Genomic DNA, 19553 nt, shown 5'->3' with positions numbered 1-19553 from the left:
CCTGCAAACCATGGTTATTAAATCCCTCCATGATTTATGCACAAAACATAATTCAAATTGGACTGGCAATCCCACTGTCTTTTTACAACCACTGATTTTTTTTTTTTTTTTGAGATCTGGCATTTACTTATAGCAAAGTGGTGGGTGGATGTCTATTGTGTGTCCCAAGACACTATGTATCACCAATGAAGAAAGAACATTTAAAGGAAATGCACTCAGTAATTAGATTAATAATGGGCAATTAATTTGATAGAGGCAGGCAGCCTGTTTGAAAGCAACAGAAGCATATAACATAATCAAGGCATATTTGGCCCAATTACTTGCATTTGTTTATTTATTTTAAGGCATGTTAGGCACACATATTATCAATGTATTTTAATGCTTATTTCAGAAGGGACCATAATGTTTAATCATAATGTCTGTTGACTATAACACTAAACAGACCTTATATTTACTTCTAAGAATAGAGATGGCCAGCAAACCATTTATTTAGGAATGCTTTTCTGCAGGGTGTCACAGTGCCAAGCAGGCAGCACTGCAAAACAGACTTCAAGTGCAATATTCAAGTGAGAAACCCATGTAATTTCAGCATATGGAAACAGACCTAAAACTTAAGGTATACACCAGCAAAATAGCCAAGAACAAGGCCTTTCACTACCCTAAAGCTAATCTAAATCCACTACCTCCCTCAGACGTGGGTCAGGGTATAGAAATCTTCCTGACGTGCTCTCATATTTGTTAAACATGGAGCTACTGCAGCCGACAGCAAGCGGTCATTGATTTCACACTGCTACAACACCGTCTGAAGAGAACCCTTTTAGCAAATGTGGTTATTTACCTGTCATAGTCTTGGCAAATCTCACCAACAGCTACCAATGCCTTCAAGTACTCATTGGGCTGATAGGGGTGGATGTAGTGCAGGGAGCAGCTGTTTCTAGGATCACCATTTGACGCAGTGAAATCTATAGCTACCTGCAAAAGAAGAGAAGTCAGTATGCCCTGCAGCTGCTCTGGGCAGCAGCATTCCCACACACCCAAGGTGTCTTTCCCAGAACCACTTTTCTGCAGATACTGTAAAAATCAAGCAAAGGTCATGCTACAGTGTCCTCCCTCAATTTATCTTGTGATGGTATTGATTTATTACTTATGTTGTAATAAAAATGAATCAAACTAGCTATCTCTACACTCACATTATTTCAACTCAGGTAATGTACAAGATATAAAGGCTATGTAGTTAAAATGTCCCTATAGATTTAAAAACTACTAAAAATATAAATTAATACTCCGGTTAGGGATATATCTTAGTTATTTTAAAGCTTGTTACATCCGTAGTAACACTACAGATAGGTGTAGGCAACACTCTCCACCTAGTGTTTTTATCTTCAAAGCATATTTTAAACATTAAATAATTAAACTTCCAATTTCATAGGCGGCAGGAAGCTTAAAGGTGAGCTGCAGGGTAAAAATAAAACTTGAATCCTGCACAGGTTTTTGTCCTCAAAAGGCTTACAAAAGGTTAGGGGAAGAAGTCAACACAAAAGAAAAATTTAATGAATCTTTTAAAAATTCATTTCCCCTTCTAAAATTCTCTTTGTACTTCCTACTGAAGATACTCTTGCAGGCATCTGTCTGGATCACAAGCAGAAACAGCATGCACTGGAAAGCCCTTTCCAGGATTTGTGATGCTGCTTTCTGGGAATTCCTAAAAAGGAGCAACAAGAAATGTAAGATGTCTCATAAAAGGGGGAAATAAAGCGCTATTTATAAATGTTCTTATGATTTTGACCAATATCTGGATCTTCAACTGATGAAAATGCACAGGATTCAATTTCCAGTTTTATTCTGCAGTTCACATATGAGGAAGGGCCTTGCTGAGGGCTGCAAAAAGAACTTAGAAAGTCCTGGCTTGCCTCTGCAAACGTGCCACTTCCCCAGCTAGAGTCCCTGTCTGGCTCAAGGATCAGGATCTTACACCGCCAAATATTTTCCTTAGCCCATGAAACCTGCATTAGGAGAAACGAGCTAAATATAGTCGGTACTACTTATTTAGTTCTTTCAGAGTATTTCAAGATTAAATAATTGGAAGCTCTTCAAAAAATTAAAAATGTCTTTCATATTGAAGGTTTTAGTTTGACATGCTATTTTCACTTCACTAAGCTATATTTTTAAACAGGTAACATAAGGGAAACAACTTCAAGATGAAACAAGATATTTTGAGTATCCCTGAACAAAAAGACAGAGTTCCCCTCAACCACCTTTTCTGTTAAAAGTTAAAAGAGAAAAAAAAATCACGCAGAGTCAGTCCACTGTAGCTTTTCCTATTTGTTTTTCCACTTCAGTCACTAGGTAGACGAAACATATTTTTCTCTGGGCTCTAGTTAGCTCAGGAATCCCCCTGTAGCCTTGACCAATGTCATCCCTGGCATGTCAGCCAGGAGAAATGAGCTTGACCCAACTTGCAAATGAGGTGCCCTCTCACCTCCACTTCCCTACACACTGTGCATGCACTGAAGAAGTCATTCTGTTACTTTTCCACACGGATTTTTTTTTCCCCAGATGATAGCATGATTTGACTTGAATAAATCATCAGGCAAACCTCTCAAGTGTTATCTTGCTTATTATGTACATAACCATATGCGTTGCAACATAAATCTTCAGTGCCACAGCTGTCAGAAATGAGCAAGAAACACTAATGGTTTGTGAAACCTGAGGCAAATCCGCGGATACTTGTGGGGATTCAAGACCCTAATTTTTGGGGCACTTATCAAAAAAAAAAAAAAAAAAAAAAGATGTTGGCCAATGTGTGCATGTATTTATTTACTTAAAAATGTGTATCTTTCCCTGATATTATTTTAACCTTAATTATTTGCACTGATTAAAGAAAGCACAAAAATTTCACTGTATGATAGATAAGCAGAGGGCATTTCTGTAAAGTTGTTATAGGCAGACATTTTCACTGATAACCTCAAAACCGATGCTTAATGTGGTTGGACTGAAAGGCACCAGGCAGACCTGGACAAGTCTTCCGTGCAGTGGCTTTTAGCCAAGGCTTCATTATGCTTTTTCCCGAAAACAATGACAAAACACAGGAATAATCAGTGGGTTTCGTGAGCTAGGAAAAAAGTCTGTGGCTAGTGTCTGTGAAAGGAAAAAAAACCCTCCCCAAAATAGCTTCTTTTCTACAAATGGACCTTGCAGCAGAGATCTGCTAATAATCCAGAAATAGCCTAACTTTCTATGATGCTTTTAAGAACTTTGATGCACTACACTTTGTTTTGATCCAAATCTCCCTGATTCCTTATGGGAAGACTTTTTAGAAAGATGCAGTAGTTCCAAAACAACAACGCAGAGCTCTGCTCTTCTAGTGCTCCCTGGCAGGACAAAGGTCTTATGCAAACAAGTAGAAAGAAGATGTGTTAAACCAAGTTAAGCAGGTAGGCTAATATCACATTTGAACTAGTCTTACTGGCAGCAGCTCAGGAATCTTCCCTACAGTAGGTACACTTGATTTTTATCAGGGTATCTTTGACCGTACCAGTTCAAGGCATTTCTACTTCCTCCCACCACTGAGTAAGAACATAACATAGTAGTAACTACATTCTTAGCACATTTTTCCTTCAGCCTTGTAAAAGGGTGGAAACATCCTACGTAGCTTCTGCTAGAGCTGTCAGCAAAGAATCAAGTCTGTCCAACACCGTGACCTGTCTGAGGGAAAATCTGTCAAATATATCTTCCTATTACGGATCTTTTTATGCGTGTTACACACCCTTTCTGCTGTATTTCCCAAAGTGATGGAAATGTCTTCTGACTGGAAACCCATTTGTACTGCCAACTTCTGAACACTTCTTCTACGGCAGGGAACACTCTCTGATAAGAGATATAGGGTTTTGCAATAAGCGCTGCATAAAAGTAACAGCCTGGAATCAGCACTATTGATCTCTGCAGGCAAAAGCTTCTTAATAAATAGTTTCAAAGTGAAGGAAAAGTTTACTTTTGGTTTCTGAGATGTTCACTCTAACCCCAAACTATGTTCCCGAAATAGACATACAAAGCACCCCAAGAACACACAGCATGATGTTACCAAAGCCCTAATTAGTGCCTTAAATTAAGAGGTACATCATAGTAGATTATGTTTTTGTTGTCGGACTCATGCTTGGCATTCTAGTCTCCCCGCCGCAACAAGGCCCTTTGAGAGCACAGCTGTGTCGTCCTGCCAGGACATGGTACGAACTCAACGGGAATGTCACTGGGGTGACAACAATAGCAGTGAATGTGCCAGGACAGTTCCAGATAATTCCAGATCCACTTTCCCATTCCAGTTGAGGAAAAGGAAATCCCAGAAGGCGGAAAAAAATGGCCTACGATGTTTCAGTGGCCTGAATTAACAGAATCAGGACTATGTGGAAAGGAGAGGATGTGATGGGCACAGAAAGCAGAAGAACTTTCCATATCTCCACCGCAGGCTGCACTCTGTTTCCCGGACTGCAAAAGAAATCCCTGATACAGTTTTGGAAACGGCCACGTGGTTCACAACCTTCATGGACTATCACCACTGGGTGCTGCCGAAACTAAGGCAGTAAGAGGTAAAACAGTGCAAACTCAACCTGGGATTACCTTGAAGCAGGATCTCTAGTTTATAAATGAACAGAGCTACCTAGAGGCACAGGGACATCCCCGTGGCTTTCAGGGAGCCCACACAGATCGTGCACTGACAACCTGATCGTAGCTACTGCGCTGCACTTACCACTGAGGGCAGCAGCAACTCAGGGATTTCTGCAGTTCACCGTGTAATGGACCTTTCAACACCCTCATGTCCTCACGGCCCATCCTTACCGACCAGTTTTCTTTATATTCATATTATCAATGGTTTCATTTCATTTCAGTGATTCTTTCCTCTCTATTTCCCCAAATAACCCAAAGCTAATCACTAACAGACCCTTTTGAATATCCAAACTGAGTGCAAGAGAAAACATTCGAAGATCCTGTGCACTCAGAGAAAACAAGAAAACTTCTCCGATGAATAAATTGGGATAAACCCCATTTAAAAAGGCTGGTCCAGCAAAAATAAGACAATCTTTAGTACTGGGTATTCAGATAAATGGTATCTGCTGGCAACATTACCCCATGTAAAATATAATGGAAACAATACTATCAGCCAGATACATTAAGAAATCCATTTAAACACAGCAGTTCTCAACTTGTGATTCACAGACGACTCATGGAAAATCTGTGAGAAATAAGTAAGGTAGAAGCACATTGCAGGAGTCCTCAATGCACTTCATAAGGCCTTGCTCTTCCATTGGAAAACATCTGGGGGAATGAAGAGTCTGTAAATCAGAGCTGTAGCATAACAACATATATGTCCCCAGATACTTTTTAATGTTTATAAAGCTCCTTCTTGTGCTTATGCAAGACATGGGAGAAGAATATTAAGTAGTCTTTGCATGCGCATAATAAACTTACACTGATTAGAAAAGGCTTTTAAATAATTGCCTGAAGACACTACTGTCTCTCTGCAAATGGCAAAATATTTGATATTTGAGTTCTTCCAGGCTTATGTGGGGAGAAGAAGTGTCAGGAAAGATAAAATCAAGGGGTTTCCTGGAATTGGTGAGCTTGAGAGAGAGAGGGGAAATGGGTGTTCCAGGTATATAGGTGAATAAACAGGTGAATAAACAAAATTTGGAGAAAGAGGAAATACAGTATTGCAGAGAGGGAATTGCACACAATGCCTTGCTTAAGAAAATACAGATGAACATCTATCCTTAAAAACAGAAATAGGATCCTCCATTCTTGGTATTATCCAATTTGCCTATGAGTTACACTGGCAAAGCGGATGTATTTATTTCTCAGAAAGTTGATTCATATAGAAGGACACAATCTACTATCATATAGAGCTGTTGTTGCTGATGAAAAAAATTGTTTGGATACAAACATTTCATTTTTTTTTCCAAAACACTTTGGGAAATGAAAGTTTGTCTGGAAAAGCGAAACAGAAGACTGCAGTAATGTGTGATACTTGATACTTGGGAAGAGAAGCATTTTGTTTTATTTTGTTTTTCTTATTTCAAAAGGTTTCCCAACAAGATTATTAGATACAGTCTAGTCAAATCAAAACCAAAATCAGAACAACCTGGCTCATTTGTTATAGGACTTGTGAAGCAAGCAGTGACTGAAGCAGGATGTTACAGGAAAAGTATAAGTTTTCTCCAGAAGAAGAATACTGCCTTGGAAAATCAAATTTTAATCCATGCATCTGTCATGAAATAAAAGTCTCCTAAACTAAACTAGAGCTGAGCCAAAATCACTATTCCCATGCTATGGTATTAAAACAAACATATGGCAATACCCCCAAATCATTTTTTCTCCTGCTCATTAAACACAGCAACTTCTGAAGTAGTTCTAAATTACAACCTCATCCCCCTACAGTGCCATTTGGCTGCTGGTAGTTGTGACTGAGGTACCAAATACCAACATTTACCCCAAACCGATGGTGAGGGGTGCCTGGCTAGAGTGGCTGAAGGTGGGTGAGATGAAATTCCACAGCCCTAGCAAAGAAACTTATCTGAAATGCTTACAGACAAAGTGAAGCTCAAAAGTCAAAGGTCAGTCAGCATTACCACAGGGGCTAATTTATTCCCTTGGCTCTTGGGACTCAGTGCTGCTCAAATGGAGTTGATGAGATTACCCCAGCTCAGCTTCTCACCCTCTGCATGACACTGTCTTTACATCTTTACATTGTGCAATGTGATTGCCACTGCTGCAAAGCATAGGAGGAAATCAAATATGTGAAAGAAAATCCTACAGCATTCGCATAGCTTCATTTGTTGGGCATAATACATTTTGCAAGAAGACCTTAATAATTTATCAGGGAGCGGCATACAAGACCTCTGTGAAAATGATGAATCTAACGGGATTCCCTTTCTTTAATGCAAGATAGAAAAGGAAGACACTTACTGTAAACTGTATTTGGCAGCCTCCCATGATATAATCTAAGAAAGAATGCATCTTGTGAATCTGCAGAAAAGAAAGCAAGATATTCAAATTAACTGTGTACTGCTAAAATACCAACACTTGGAAACAACCTGAGCAAAACGAAACGGAAGGTAGAGGATGCATCAACAGAAGAAGAAAAAAAATGACAGAAAGTACTAAACTATAGAATCAGAGACATCAGAGGGAAATTTGCTATTGGTTTAGGAGGAAATAGAGTATTATTCTATATTCAGAGTTGGAAATGTCAAAATTGGAAGGGAAACACGCAGAAGCCCATACAGTAAGTCTGCAGACTTACAAGCTCTGAATGGCCTATTTCACTGCACAGCGGTAAGCGGAGGACAACAGAAATGAAAATATTTGGGGAGTGTTCATAAAATTTTGAGATTCACCTCATTTTTTTTCTATTTTTTTCTTTTTTTTTAAGTGGATCATTTTCTATTGCTCTTCTAACCCACAGTTCTGATTTGGTGTTTCCATTTCAAACCACCATTGAATATATGACTGAGATCTTAGAAAGGAAGAAGATGAAGAGCAAAACACAGATACCTTGCACTGGTTAAGGATGACAATGCCTGAGTTCTTGTAATTCTTCTTCTTTGCTTTGTACTTGGGGTTTATGCACTCCCACTGTACCTGTGAAAACAGCAGTAAATGCATGAAGGACAATTAACGTACAAATTGAATAATTAACAAAGAGTACCTACTGAATCATTTAGGAAAAAGAAAAAGGAGGAAACTTAATACCAGTGAAAATATGTGAGGGATCATCCTGATGCATTATATAAGCAACAAAACTCTCTGTGTAGTAACTCTGATGTTTTATATTAAGTTTTCATGACCAGAGAAATTATTTTCAGGATTAAAATGATCCCTCAACCCATACTGTTGTCTTTAGATCCTTGAGAGAGAGCAAGAGTTTGTTCTTTGATCACAATAATACAAATAAAAAGTTAAGAAAAGACCTCAGATATGCACATAAAGTTGCGCCAGTAATTACTGATATATTTAAAAGTTGAAATTTTGAAATGCATCCCTAAAAATAGAAATTAAAAAAAGTTGTAAAAATGTTCATAATAGTTATATTTACAAGTATGCAATTTTACAATTGCAATTTTTATGCCTATGTTGTCAGTGAAATATATTGATTTATTCCCATCAAAACATTTCAGTCTTACTGGTTTTCACTTATAATTTTTGGTCTTTCTCGGTTTTCAGGAAGATTGGTGAGGCCAAGGTGTTAGAATCTGAACTCCAATGACTGCAACAATATTCATGCAGGAGCAAAATACACAGATGCATGTTCAAGTATCTGTTAGCACTTGCAAACTCAGATTTTTATGTGTAATGTGGTACTACATAATACTAAGAATATTACTATTTTCTTTCAAGGAGGTGTTTTCAAGTGCTTCGGAGAAGAAAATATTCAAGCTCTAATGTGATGCTGGGTAACATAGAAAATCCATCTCCTGAAGTAACCAGGATGGCCCGTATGGTAAAAAAAAAAAAAAAAAAAAAAAAAAATTGAAATGAAAAACACAACAATAGTTTATTTATAATGAGGATTCTCACATACTGTTTGTCTGAGAAAAGTGCTTAAGCACTTTGCAAAGCATTTTTACCTTACAATCATTATTTGAATGTTTCTGAAATATTTCAGACTTAGAGCACTTTTTTTCCAAATATCAAAAGGGGAAGGAAAAGCCTATGGCTTTAGGGCTACATGAGATCTTTTCTACATGGGGAATGGGGAATATTTTCATTGCTGTGTTTCTGAAGACCTGTGACAGGGCTGAGAACAAGAACAAGAAATAACCAAACTGTAGGAAGCACATCCACTGGCTCTCTCAGTTAGCCTATAGTTCAGTTACTTGTCTAGCAAAATGAATTTTCCAACCGAGAAGACAAGCAGACACAGGTCCACATGTTCAGAGGAAATCCTCCAAAAGCCCTTTTCTCTACTCTATAAAATCAGTCAGGCTTAAAAAACACTCGAGATTTGCTTAGTAGAGAAAGCTCTATGTGGCAGAATACAAGGGTGCAATAAGCTCATCTTTGGGAAAGCAATCTGACAGCTGATAAAAGCCTTGCCCACTCACACCTTGATAGACAGCTTGCCGTCCGGCAAGATGGTTTAGCACGCAGTTATCTTCTAAACTCATTGGAACATAGAAATTGTGCAGTCTCTATACATTAAGAAGAAGATGCAATATAATGGATAGAGAGAAAAAAGTAGAAGCTGAAAGCAGGAGAGAAAACAGTGCATTCCTCTTTTAGACACTGATCTACATGGCGAGGGAGATCTCACTATTTTCCCCTGAGTGTCAAGGTGCATCTACTTAATTTTATCTTCTGCGAACATGAACACTTTTCAGGGAGCATCTTTAGACAACGAAGGCTGACCTGTATAAATCCTTACAGTGTGCTCATAATCCCTCTCCTCTGGGGAAGGATTATGCAAGCCTAATCTACATTTATATGCATGTAACTGGCTTTTAGGAAAAGTTTACATTTTCTGAAGACCAAGGCAACATAAAAAGCTATTTTAGGGGAGGAAGCTGTGTGCCCATGGCCAGCCTGCTCAGCAGGATTGTTGACCTGCATTTTGAGATTTATGGATAACAATTCTCAGCAACTATCTAAAGCTTATTAAAATAGTCCACACACAGGTGACTAACATGTCATGAGCTGATGTACATAAGAAAGCAAAGATAAAAGCAGATTAAGGAATCTCCAGACAGCAGAAAAAAAGAACAATTTTGCTATTAAATCTTAGTCTGATAGTATAGGAAAGGGAAAGGGGCAGGAAAAGGGAAAAATCCTTTCCCACTTCATGTTTGGACTTAAAAAAAATTGTAGTCTGCTTTACATAAAATTCACAGTCGTCTTTAACTACCTGCCAAGATCTAGTTTGAGATGCTTGCATTGTAAAGACAAGCTAAGTTTTCAGTCCGTTCCCACATTCAACTATTGATTTGGCATCTGACATCATTTTTACGAATGCATTTTTGTCTTTTAAATTCAACTTTTAGTTGAGAGGAAACTAATGCAAGAGTCTGCAGTCTGACACTAATGGTAAACGTTGTGAAATTTAAATTCATCATTCTAACAGTCACTTAGCATTTCTTCCATATGTCTGGCAGCTCTGGGCTATGTAAGTTCTATTGCTTTGGTGTTTCTTTCATACTGCAAAATCTAAACCAGCATGTGAAAAATATACTGAATGTAAAAGGAAGTAATTCCAGCTATTCTTCAATGAAACTCAGCAAGCCAATGCTGACACTTTGAAGGTTCTACTCTGTTCTTCGCTGGCATGAGGAGACCCAGGTCCCTCCCTGACAGCTATCCATCTCTGCAGTGAAGGATGCTGCTTCCTCAAATAGTCTTATCCTTCTCTTACATGTTTGCAGCTGATACTTAAAGGGAATTCCCTGATCCCTGCCAATGATAACTGTTCTCTCCCAGTCTGTCCCATTGCCTAATAGACCCTGTTTAATGATCATTAGGAGGTTTTGACGATCCGCTGACAGAACTAGAGCAAAGTACTCTAGCTGGCCACAGAGTCTGCCACACAAAGGAAAAGATAAGCACAAAATCAGGAGGCTTCACTGTGTCTCCTTAGCAACACAGACAGGGAGCCAGACCCGCACTCTGCTCTTTACACTGGCTCCCCACAGCATTCGACACCCAGTTCCAGACTCTGGTTTGCATCCGCAAGACACTCGCTGTCCACATGGTGTGTGAAGGAATGCCTAACACCACGTGCTGAAGGATGCACTTGGCAGTTTTATACCTCTGACTGAAAGGAGCCGAAAACAGAATGTTTTCTGGTCTGAGGCTATGGAAAAATCTCTCCTAAGAACAAAGGCCTACACCTAAGCTACCCATCTCCTCACCCATGTATAAATCTGTTTCTCTAATATGGCCTTCATTATTAGAAATACCTAGCAACACATACACTTGAGCATAAACTACCATCTTCCTCCTCTGCCATTCCCTCCAAGTTTACTAAACCCCTTATATTCAAAGCAGAAACTCTGCTGTAGGTACTTTTTCTCTGGAGAGAAGAAAACCTAAAGAAAAATGCTAAACACCATTTTATGTTACACAAAGGATGTTAATAGAGATTTTCGTGCACAAAGATGGCTTTATAGGGTTTGCACTTAATAGCATATATTCCCTTTAACAGCAACTGTTACTTCTGGAAAAAAGACCAAAAGGAAAAAGAGAGAGACAGCGAGGGTGAAAGAGGAAGGAAGGAAAGGGAATGGGAAATTGTTCTCCAATGAGGAAGAACTTCTTGACTGTGAGGGTGACAGAGCCCTGGAACAGGCTGCCCAGAGAGGTTGTGGAGTCTCCTTCTCTGGAGATCTCCCAAACCTGCCTGGATGCCACCCTGTGCCACGTGCTCTAGGTGTCCCTGCTGGCGCAGGGGGGTGGGACCAGATGATCTCTAGAGGTCCCTTCCAACCCTAAGCATCCCTTGATTCTGTGGCCAGACAGGAACAGTGACATCGTCTCACACAAGCACCCTCTCCTGTGCAGCAGGTGATCCCCCATAATACTTTTTCCAAAGTAACTATATAACTTTCATCAGGATCTGCTCAAACTCCCTACAGCTTGTTCCTGCCTAAAAGCAGGTTTTTGCTGGCTACAAATGCTGACTGAGCTTTGCACATGCATATTTGGGGGCAATACTTGACAGCTTTTAAATGACTGCTACTGTAGTGGTACAAGAGTAAGACAGCCTGTAGGACTGGGCAATGCAAAGGGCCAGGCACGTGAGGCACTGTGCAACACTGAAACACTTCCAGATGGTCCTGCAGCGTGCACCTATACAGACTAGAACACCAAGTGACACACGACTGCACTAACCTCTTATGCCTGTGACAGAATAACCATCCTTTGCTCTAGTTGGAGATGAAAGAGCATAGTGCTTCTCCATCAGAATAAAGAATATACGATTTGTCCTTCTTAGTCGTTTCTGGTACTGTGGACTCCATCTCTTACCTTGTCCAGAAAGCTTTCTGTTTGGGAAGACCTCAGATGCTCTTTTAAAGAAGTTTGCATACGGGATGGAATACACCTCTTTACGATTCTCGCACAGTCCCCTTACCAGCTACGGACATTTATTTAGAAGACTGGGGTACTGTTACAGCATTGGCCTTCTTAACGCTATTCACGCTGGAATCTGCTTTTAAATACACTCAAACTCAGTTTGGATTAAGTTTTAATAGGTACCAATTCAAGAAAGTGCTCTAAAAAGCACACACACAAAAGCCCAGGATATTGCAAGTGGGTCCTGATCCTCTGACTTGACCCTGAGAGAACAAAACAGGTTATTACTTTACAATCAGACCGTGTTCAGAAATTATTTATGATGGGTTAGTCTTTGACTAACATATATATCCAGAGATTTTTAAACACACGAGCAGCGTACCGAAGACATGTAGCAGAATCATAGGATTGCCTAGGGAATAGCCAGACTGCTTAGCATTTATTAAAAACTTCTTTACTCTTTGTTAGTTTTCCTTTATAAATAGAATGTTAATGTAAACTCCAAACAAAGTTCATTAGGAGTTTCTGTTTGATTTTCAGATCACCATAAAGCAGTGACTACAAATTATCAGCAAATTACAAAGCCAACAGTTTTAATTCCCCCTCAGAAAATTTATCAAAACTAACGCCTTTGGGATTAAATAATAATAGCGAATGACAGTTTCTAGAATTAGATATGCCAAATCATTTATCATATGCAATAATTACTATCAACTTCAATTTGCAAAGATCAGACTGACATAAAGAAGTGAAATTATTAATGAGCTAGCAATTCCATTTTCCCTTAGGACTGTAATTCATGAGACATTTAAGAAGTCAATTGGTTTCATCATGACTGGTTCAGGTAGAGCTGGCAGCAATGAATACAGCACATCAGACATGGAGAGAGGTGGAGAATGACCCTCACTCAATAAAAGGCTTTTGGCCAACAGGGGAATGTGGCCAGTCCCTGTCCTGGCAGTGCAGCGCAGGGCTTCAGAGGAACTGAGTATTAGCAGAAAGAAATGTCTGCAGAATGTGAACTGGAAAAAGAGACTGTTACATGGCAGTGAAGGAAGAGCTGCAATTTGAATTTTCAGAGTATCTTGTCCAGGTAACAGTAAAACACACATGAGAAATCAAAAGATCAAGCAAACTTCCAAAGAACAATTAAGCAATATCGCTAGCACCATTACCTGCATGTCTCATGAAAGTTGCTCTGCCGAGCGTGTATGCTGAGACTCTCTCAGTGGTTTTCACCTACCTGTCTCCCTTCCATCGCTCCTCGCATTTCCTTGAATGTCGAGCTAAACTCTCCAATGAAGTCATGCTTGCCATTGGAATCCCAGTCCCACACTATGCACTGGGGAGGGAAAGCAGAAAAGAACAGAGGAAAACTATTTTTCTTCAGATAACAAACATGTTCTATTGAAAAATACTACAGGAGAAATTATGATAGGCATACAGTGGAATGTTTTATCTAGAAGGAAATCACAAGAGATACAAAAAAAACCCATTCTTGTCAAGATCGAAATGAAATGACAAGTGGAATCTCAACAGCTTGCTCTAGCAGCTGTGTGCAATGGTGTTGGCTGATGAAAGCAAGTTCACGCATTTAGAATAATTCCATGTCCACTGCCTACAGTTTCTAACCAGCCTTTTAATATGACTCTACTTAGATTCTTTCACAATAATTCTACCAAGGGTGATAAACATATGAATAATTCAGCCAAAGTTACTTTATGAACACTTTAACCAATCCCTTTTTATCTGACTAGCAAAACTGGTTTGCAAATTACTTACTTTGCAGGTAAGGGAAAAGAAGCTTGAAGTATGAGCAAAATAATCAAACTATATCAGTAGAAGAAAAAGGATAAAAGAAAACTAACGGAAAGCCTACAACAAATTTAATGCACTACAAGTAAGGTCTTACACAAAGTCTCCCATTACAGATTCACACCATGCAACATCCTCCTGTAACAGCAGTAGGTCAATAAATGGCCTCTTCTGCCCAAGATGTTTGTCCATGTAAGGTACCTCAGGCTACTGAGTGCCAAGGAACCTCAGCTGCCTTTGCAGAAGGAATGGAGGTGGTGATTTCACCAAATTCATGCACAGGACTCCTCCAGGCTGTAAGCCACCACATACTTTATCATATAAGTTCCTTTTTTCATAATGCCTTTAGCTTTCTTTTGAACTTTCAACACTGTTCCACTTAGCCTCGGGAAGGAGCTTGGTTTGATGCAAGGAGAATTTCTGTGATCCACACTGTCGATGTACAGCAGCGCTACAAAGGACAGTGCATAGGGAAAGAGTGCAAGCACATCCCATATTGCTCCAGGCATTGACCATCTGAAATAGTTCACTGGTCAGGCAAATCCCTGTTCTTGAGCACTCTCTCATCTTTCCATCTGATCGCCTGGAATTTTGCTATTATTCATGTAGGGATCCCAAAGGTAAGGAGGAACCTGAGATGAAAAAACTATAGTACTTTTTTCTAAGACATAGACATCCTTTTTAACAGCTTTTTTTCCTCAGGGGTCAGTTTTTCAGTTTGACATCTGGCCATAGGAATTAATTGCTAGTCTCTTGACAAACATGTTGTACATATTAATGATTCTGCATTTCAACTGTATGTGAAAATCATACTGAAAACGTCCTAAGGCCCAGAAGTTATTAAAAAAACCCTACCCAGACAGAGAAGATAAGAAGGGAGAGACTTCACAAAATCTAGAATCAGAAGACTTCAGGTGCTAATCAAAGGTTTATTTCCTTAATTTTGAAAAATTTTGAAACACCTATTCTTTGGGGTAGTCCTGTATGCTTCTCACATAAAATCCTCCATAAATATTCCTTTAAGTAAATCTTATCTACCATCTTGCAGATTGCTTAAGTAGATAATTAGTAGTGTACCTACAATCTACAAAAGTCTCATCAATTTAAGGAAGTTCTTCATATTCTGAATTTTAAAGGCTGTAGTAGATCAGTGTTTAGGTAACTGATGGAAAAATTTAATATCTGATCCATTGGTTCCAAGTTCAAATAAAAACTTCTGACTGTCTGTTTCTGGAGGTTGATGGTATTTCGCTGGCTGAAAAGACAAGGGAAAACTTCCCATCCCTGAATGTCCCATTACCCCTCCTGCATCCCTGCTAGCTGCAAGGAAATGAAACATTGCCTCAAGTTCCCTCAATGAACAGCATGTTGCCTGATTAATCCAACAAACCAACACTTGGCAAAAGAGGACATCAAAAGCATCAGTTCTGGGGATGTAGATCTTAATTCCTTCAGCTTTTCTTACTAGTGCCCCAAAATGAAAGATTTCCTTTCAGGCTGAAAATGAACTTTTTCACTGGGAAGAAGCAGAAGCATCTGTTTCAGTACGAAAAAAAAAAAAAACAGATTGATGCAGACGGAACTTCTCCCTGATTTTGTTTCTGTTCAGATGTCTCATCAAAACTGGGTATTCACAATACCCCGAGTACAGTAGAACCTTCTAAATAGATGCAAGGAAAACTGTCTTGGCGCTGCAGCTGTAAAAGCATGGGCTTCCCTGCATTTGTAATGCCTCCCAGAACCTGCCAGCTAGCTTAACCTCACTACCTCTGCATGGACATCAAATTCACTTGCATAATTTCTGATTTTAGCTAATTTCCACAAAAAAGATCATTTAGACTTTAGTAACCATCCTCCAGCCCCCTAAATACTGATCTTCTGCACTGCAGCTTAGATAAGAAATAAAACCATTAAGTACCTCCCCTAAAGTGTGGCAGATTTCCTGTGGGAAAATTAAACCATAAAATGAGAATTCTTACCTCAGATCCAGACCATATTATCCAAACTCAAATATTTTTAAATATCATTTCTGTGACCTGACTTGAGACAAGGAAGAACTGCTTTCAGTTCTCAGATAGTCTCAATATGAGATATCTCAGAAATATCTCAGAAAGTCTCAATATGAGGCTCAGATTGCATTTTCACTGACCAATATTCCCATGTTTTTTATGACAAAATAACTCTTAGTCCTTACCATTCTACTTATTTTTGTCTTGTGAAACATAATAGAGAAAAACCATCACATGGAAGAGCAAATACCAACCAATGTGAGTGCATGTTTGTTCACAGGCACACATAGGTGCTGATACTATTTTCCCTATACACTTTCAAGGAAATGTTTCAAGTGCTTTTCCTCCATCAGGATTTCACAGGGAGACATCTATTTTATACTTAGTGCCCGAGCAGAGAATAGTGGAGAGTCTTGTAACTTAACCTGACAATTTACGAACCAGTCCAAAACATGCTCCGAAGGTTAGCTGTTAATAGACTGGCAGCAAGTCTTACAACTAAATCCTACCTGGAGGCAGCTGACAGCCAGGCCATGGAAATGTACTTCTTGAAAATAATGCATGTTTCCTTCAGCCAGACACACACTGCAGCTTGCCATATACACAAAGACAGCAAAAACTAGACAGTCGTGCTTACACACACAGGTAGATTGAGTAAAGTGAATGCATGATTCACCTTGGCACTACCTGGTCACCTGCCTGAAGAGGCAAAGCGTTGGATGACCCAGTTAATCACGTATGAACTTCCTTAAAGCATATTGCAGATCTGGGATGCAAAGAGACTGGTTTGTTATGGGAGAGAAGGCCAAATCCGTGGTTCATTCTCCAGCTGCTCTGTGCTAGCCGGGAAGGCTGCGTCCTGCAGGAGCCAGGGTCGTCCCCTGAAGAGGAAGGTCCTGGTCCGACCTGGCTCCGATGCAGGTGAGGTCCTGGCACCTGCATCGCTGGTCCTAGCTGTCATATGAAGAATGGCAGTTCTCGTGTGCGCTGTTACTTCCATAGCTACACCCTGAGGCTCAGTAACGAGCTGAAAGGATAACAGCTTTTAAGAAAGAGAATTACCCTTAGTCAGGAACTGCAGGCACTTCAGACACACGGTTTAGCGCAACAGCACTGAACAGGAATGGCTAAATTCTGATCAGAAACTATCTCAGGTAGCTTTTGCCATGCATTTTCGCAGAACAAGTTATTTTTAAGTAGGTAGGAAGGAGAGTGCTCATTTTTGCACCTGAATATAATAAATTACAACTCTGCCAGTTTTAACAGATCTTGGCCATTTAGCTGTTAACCAAAATAACTTCACAGTGATTTTTTAGGTAGAGATTCACATGACACTAACTCTCTCTCCAAGAACCAAAGGCTTGAAGCAGATGTAAATGATCTGGCCACTTCTGCAATCGCGCTGAACTGCAGGTGGTACAATGCGGCAAAAGGCTACAAACAGAAACTCTCTTTTGGTTCAATCTCTGGGATTCATGTCAACATTTAAAAAAAAACTTCAAAAAGGAAAACATAGATTTACTTCACTAATAATAATAATTAAAAGATATTTTATTATCAAAGTAATTTCTTTTTGAACAGTCTGTCTCTCATCCCAGTTATTACTTGATAACGAAGTAAAGCTCCTACTGCACCTCCCTGAAGTATACGTACCCCACTTACCAACTTCAAAGCAGTTCTTTTTATAGGAAAGCCTTTATCCGTTACCTAGCCCTTCTTGGTTATGGGAAAAACTATGCACAACTTCATTACAAAGGCTAAGGCACGTAACATTATCCTGTTTCAGTATTCATGATGTTCCAAAGCCAAATTCTACATTAATGCAAAGCACAATCCTGGATTACATGTTGGAGAAAAATTACATTAGAATTTGGTCTTTCCTGCTTTACAAGAAATTCTTCATGCCAGAGCTTTTTCAAACAAGCTGGTTATCTTTCTGTTTTCTCTTTTCAGTAGTTGGACTTTTTGCAAAAATTTAAAGTTTTTTTTTTTGTTTTTGTGGCTCATTTCAGATTTCCTCTGAAGCTGGGCTTGTGTAAGAAAAGAGTGAAACAGCTGAAATGAACTGTCATTTCTTGTGCATCTCTATCTGGCTGACATAAAGCCTTCTCTAGGGCACTGTGGAGAAAAAAACAAACTTTTTTACTCAGAAAAGGTATCTCTTTAAACTGCTTCAGAACTACTTAAAAAAAAAAAACAGGCTAACGGAGGGAAAGGGCTCACACCATATGCTTATTCTGATATTCTGATAGGGTATTTGCAACCTTAGTAAAGACAAGTTAGAAAAAAATTCCTGACTACAGAGCCTCATTCTTTTTGAGAACTACAGCTTCTGTTCTGCAAAATTTCATTTGCCTTTGTAACAATGAGCAATACATCAGCACACACCAGCGTGGTGTTATGACCTGGCCCTTAAGCAACAGATGACAGCCTGTCTCCACTACAGGCAATGAGATTTTTACCAATTAACTTCACCATGTGCCAGGATTCCATCGACACCTTTGTGCCTCCCATACAGGGATGGTGGTAATTGAGACGTTCAAAGTTCACAGGGTTGCATTGGATTCAGATCCTTTGCCTATGGACACAGAGGGAGAGTTGAGGCAACGCTCACTGACAGCTTTCTCGAGGTTGAGAGACAAGTGATTCAGCATTCCCTTTGATACGCTGCAGTAAGTACAGCACCAAAGGCAAACAAAACACAAAGAAAAATAATCTTCACACAGATCTAAGAACACAAGAGGTTTCACAAGAGGTTTTAATATTATTTGCCTGGGAGAGAAGAAGAGGGATAGGAAATTCTTAGCCAGTTTTCTAAAACAGTTGCAGGTTCTCTGATTCAAGATCATACCAAGTAGTCACGTTTTATTGACAGCTGTGATACAATAGCAGCCAAAGACTATTTCCCTTCTTGTCAAATGCAAAGAGAAACCATTTCCAGAACCAGCATCACTAATGCACTCTCCCTAGCCACTGCTGGAGATCTGAGCACATCTTCACTAGCTCAGCAATGTTGTGTCTTCCTGACAGCTCACAGTAGTAAGAACCAGTAGGGTCATTTCAAAGACAATTACTTGAAATTGTGCCTTACTGATTACGATTATTTGTATTACTAGGGTGACTAGGAGCCTCAGTCATCGATCTTTCACTCTGCTTGGTGCTGATAAATGCACCTTCGAGATACTGCCCTGAAACAGGGAAATATGCTGCACTATGTATTATCATTTAGGGCACAAATTACAATAGCATTTTCTGTGACTCTGTAGGTGACATCTACTTTCCAGCCACAGTTAGATTTATGCAGAAAAAACTTCAGTTTACATAAACACGAAACACAGTTGCTGATCAAGGTCAACGTGTTTGTGAATGCCCAATTTTGTTGGTGTACTGGCCTAAAATAGATGCCTGTGTAGTTATAAAGTATTATCTATAAACTTATTAGAAATTAGACTCTGTCTTTGTTAAGGGCAAAGAATTCCATGTTAATTACATTTCTTGTTTCTGTTTTCTCATCCCAAGTGCCCCTAGCAACATAACATGAAACAAGAAATGAGATTAGCTTTAAGTATCCTGTTTGTATTCATGAAGATTCATTGCCTAACAGATGAGACAGGATAGGAAATTAAAAAGCAACTATGTAGTGGTGACACTGTAGCTGAATCAAGTGGATTCCAA

General features: G+C 39.4%; 1 protein-coding gene across 2 annotated transcripts in view; it reads right to left on the bottom strand.

Annotated features, from left to right (window-relative positions):
* Positions 1–19553, bottom strand: part of CPNE4 (copine 4) — a 195572-nt gene that overhangs the window by 37697 nt on the left and 138322 nt on the right. For both annotated transcript variants that reach the window (XM_088521122.1, XM_088521123.1), the window contains exons 8-11: positions 13298–13396; positions 7546–7632; positions 6958–7017; positions 839–972 (exon numbers count right to left, since the gene is read on the bottom strand). In XM_088521122.1, coding sequence (XP_088377248.1) covers positions 839–972; positions 6958–7017; positions 7546–7632; positions 13298–13396 — 380 coding nt within the window. The remainder of the gene's footprint in view (positions 1–838; positions 973–6957; positions 7018–7545; positions 7633–13297; positions 13397–19553) is intronic.

This window comes from Tinamus guttatus, unplaced genomic scaffold, assembly GCF_059628265.1.
Source record: "Tinamus guttatus ecotype Peru unplaced genomic scaffold, ASM5962826v1 Tinamus_guttatus_pri_ptg000115l, whole genome shotgun sequence".
Taxonomy (NCBI): domain Eukaryota; kingdom Metazoa; phylum Chordata; class Aves; order Tinamiformes; family Tinamidae; genus Tinamus; species Tinamus guttatus.
This window is presented reverse-complemented; position numbering and strand designations above follow the sequence as displayed.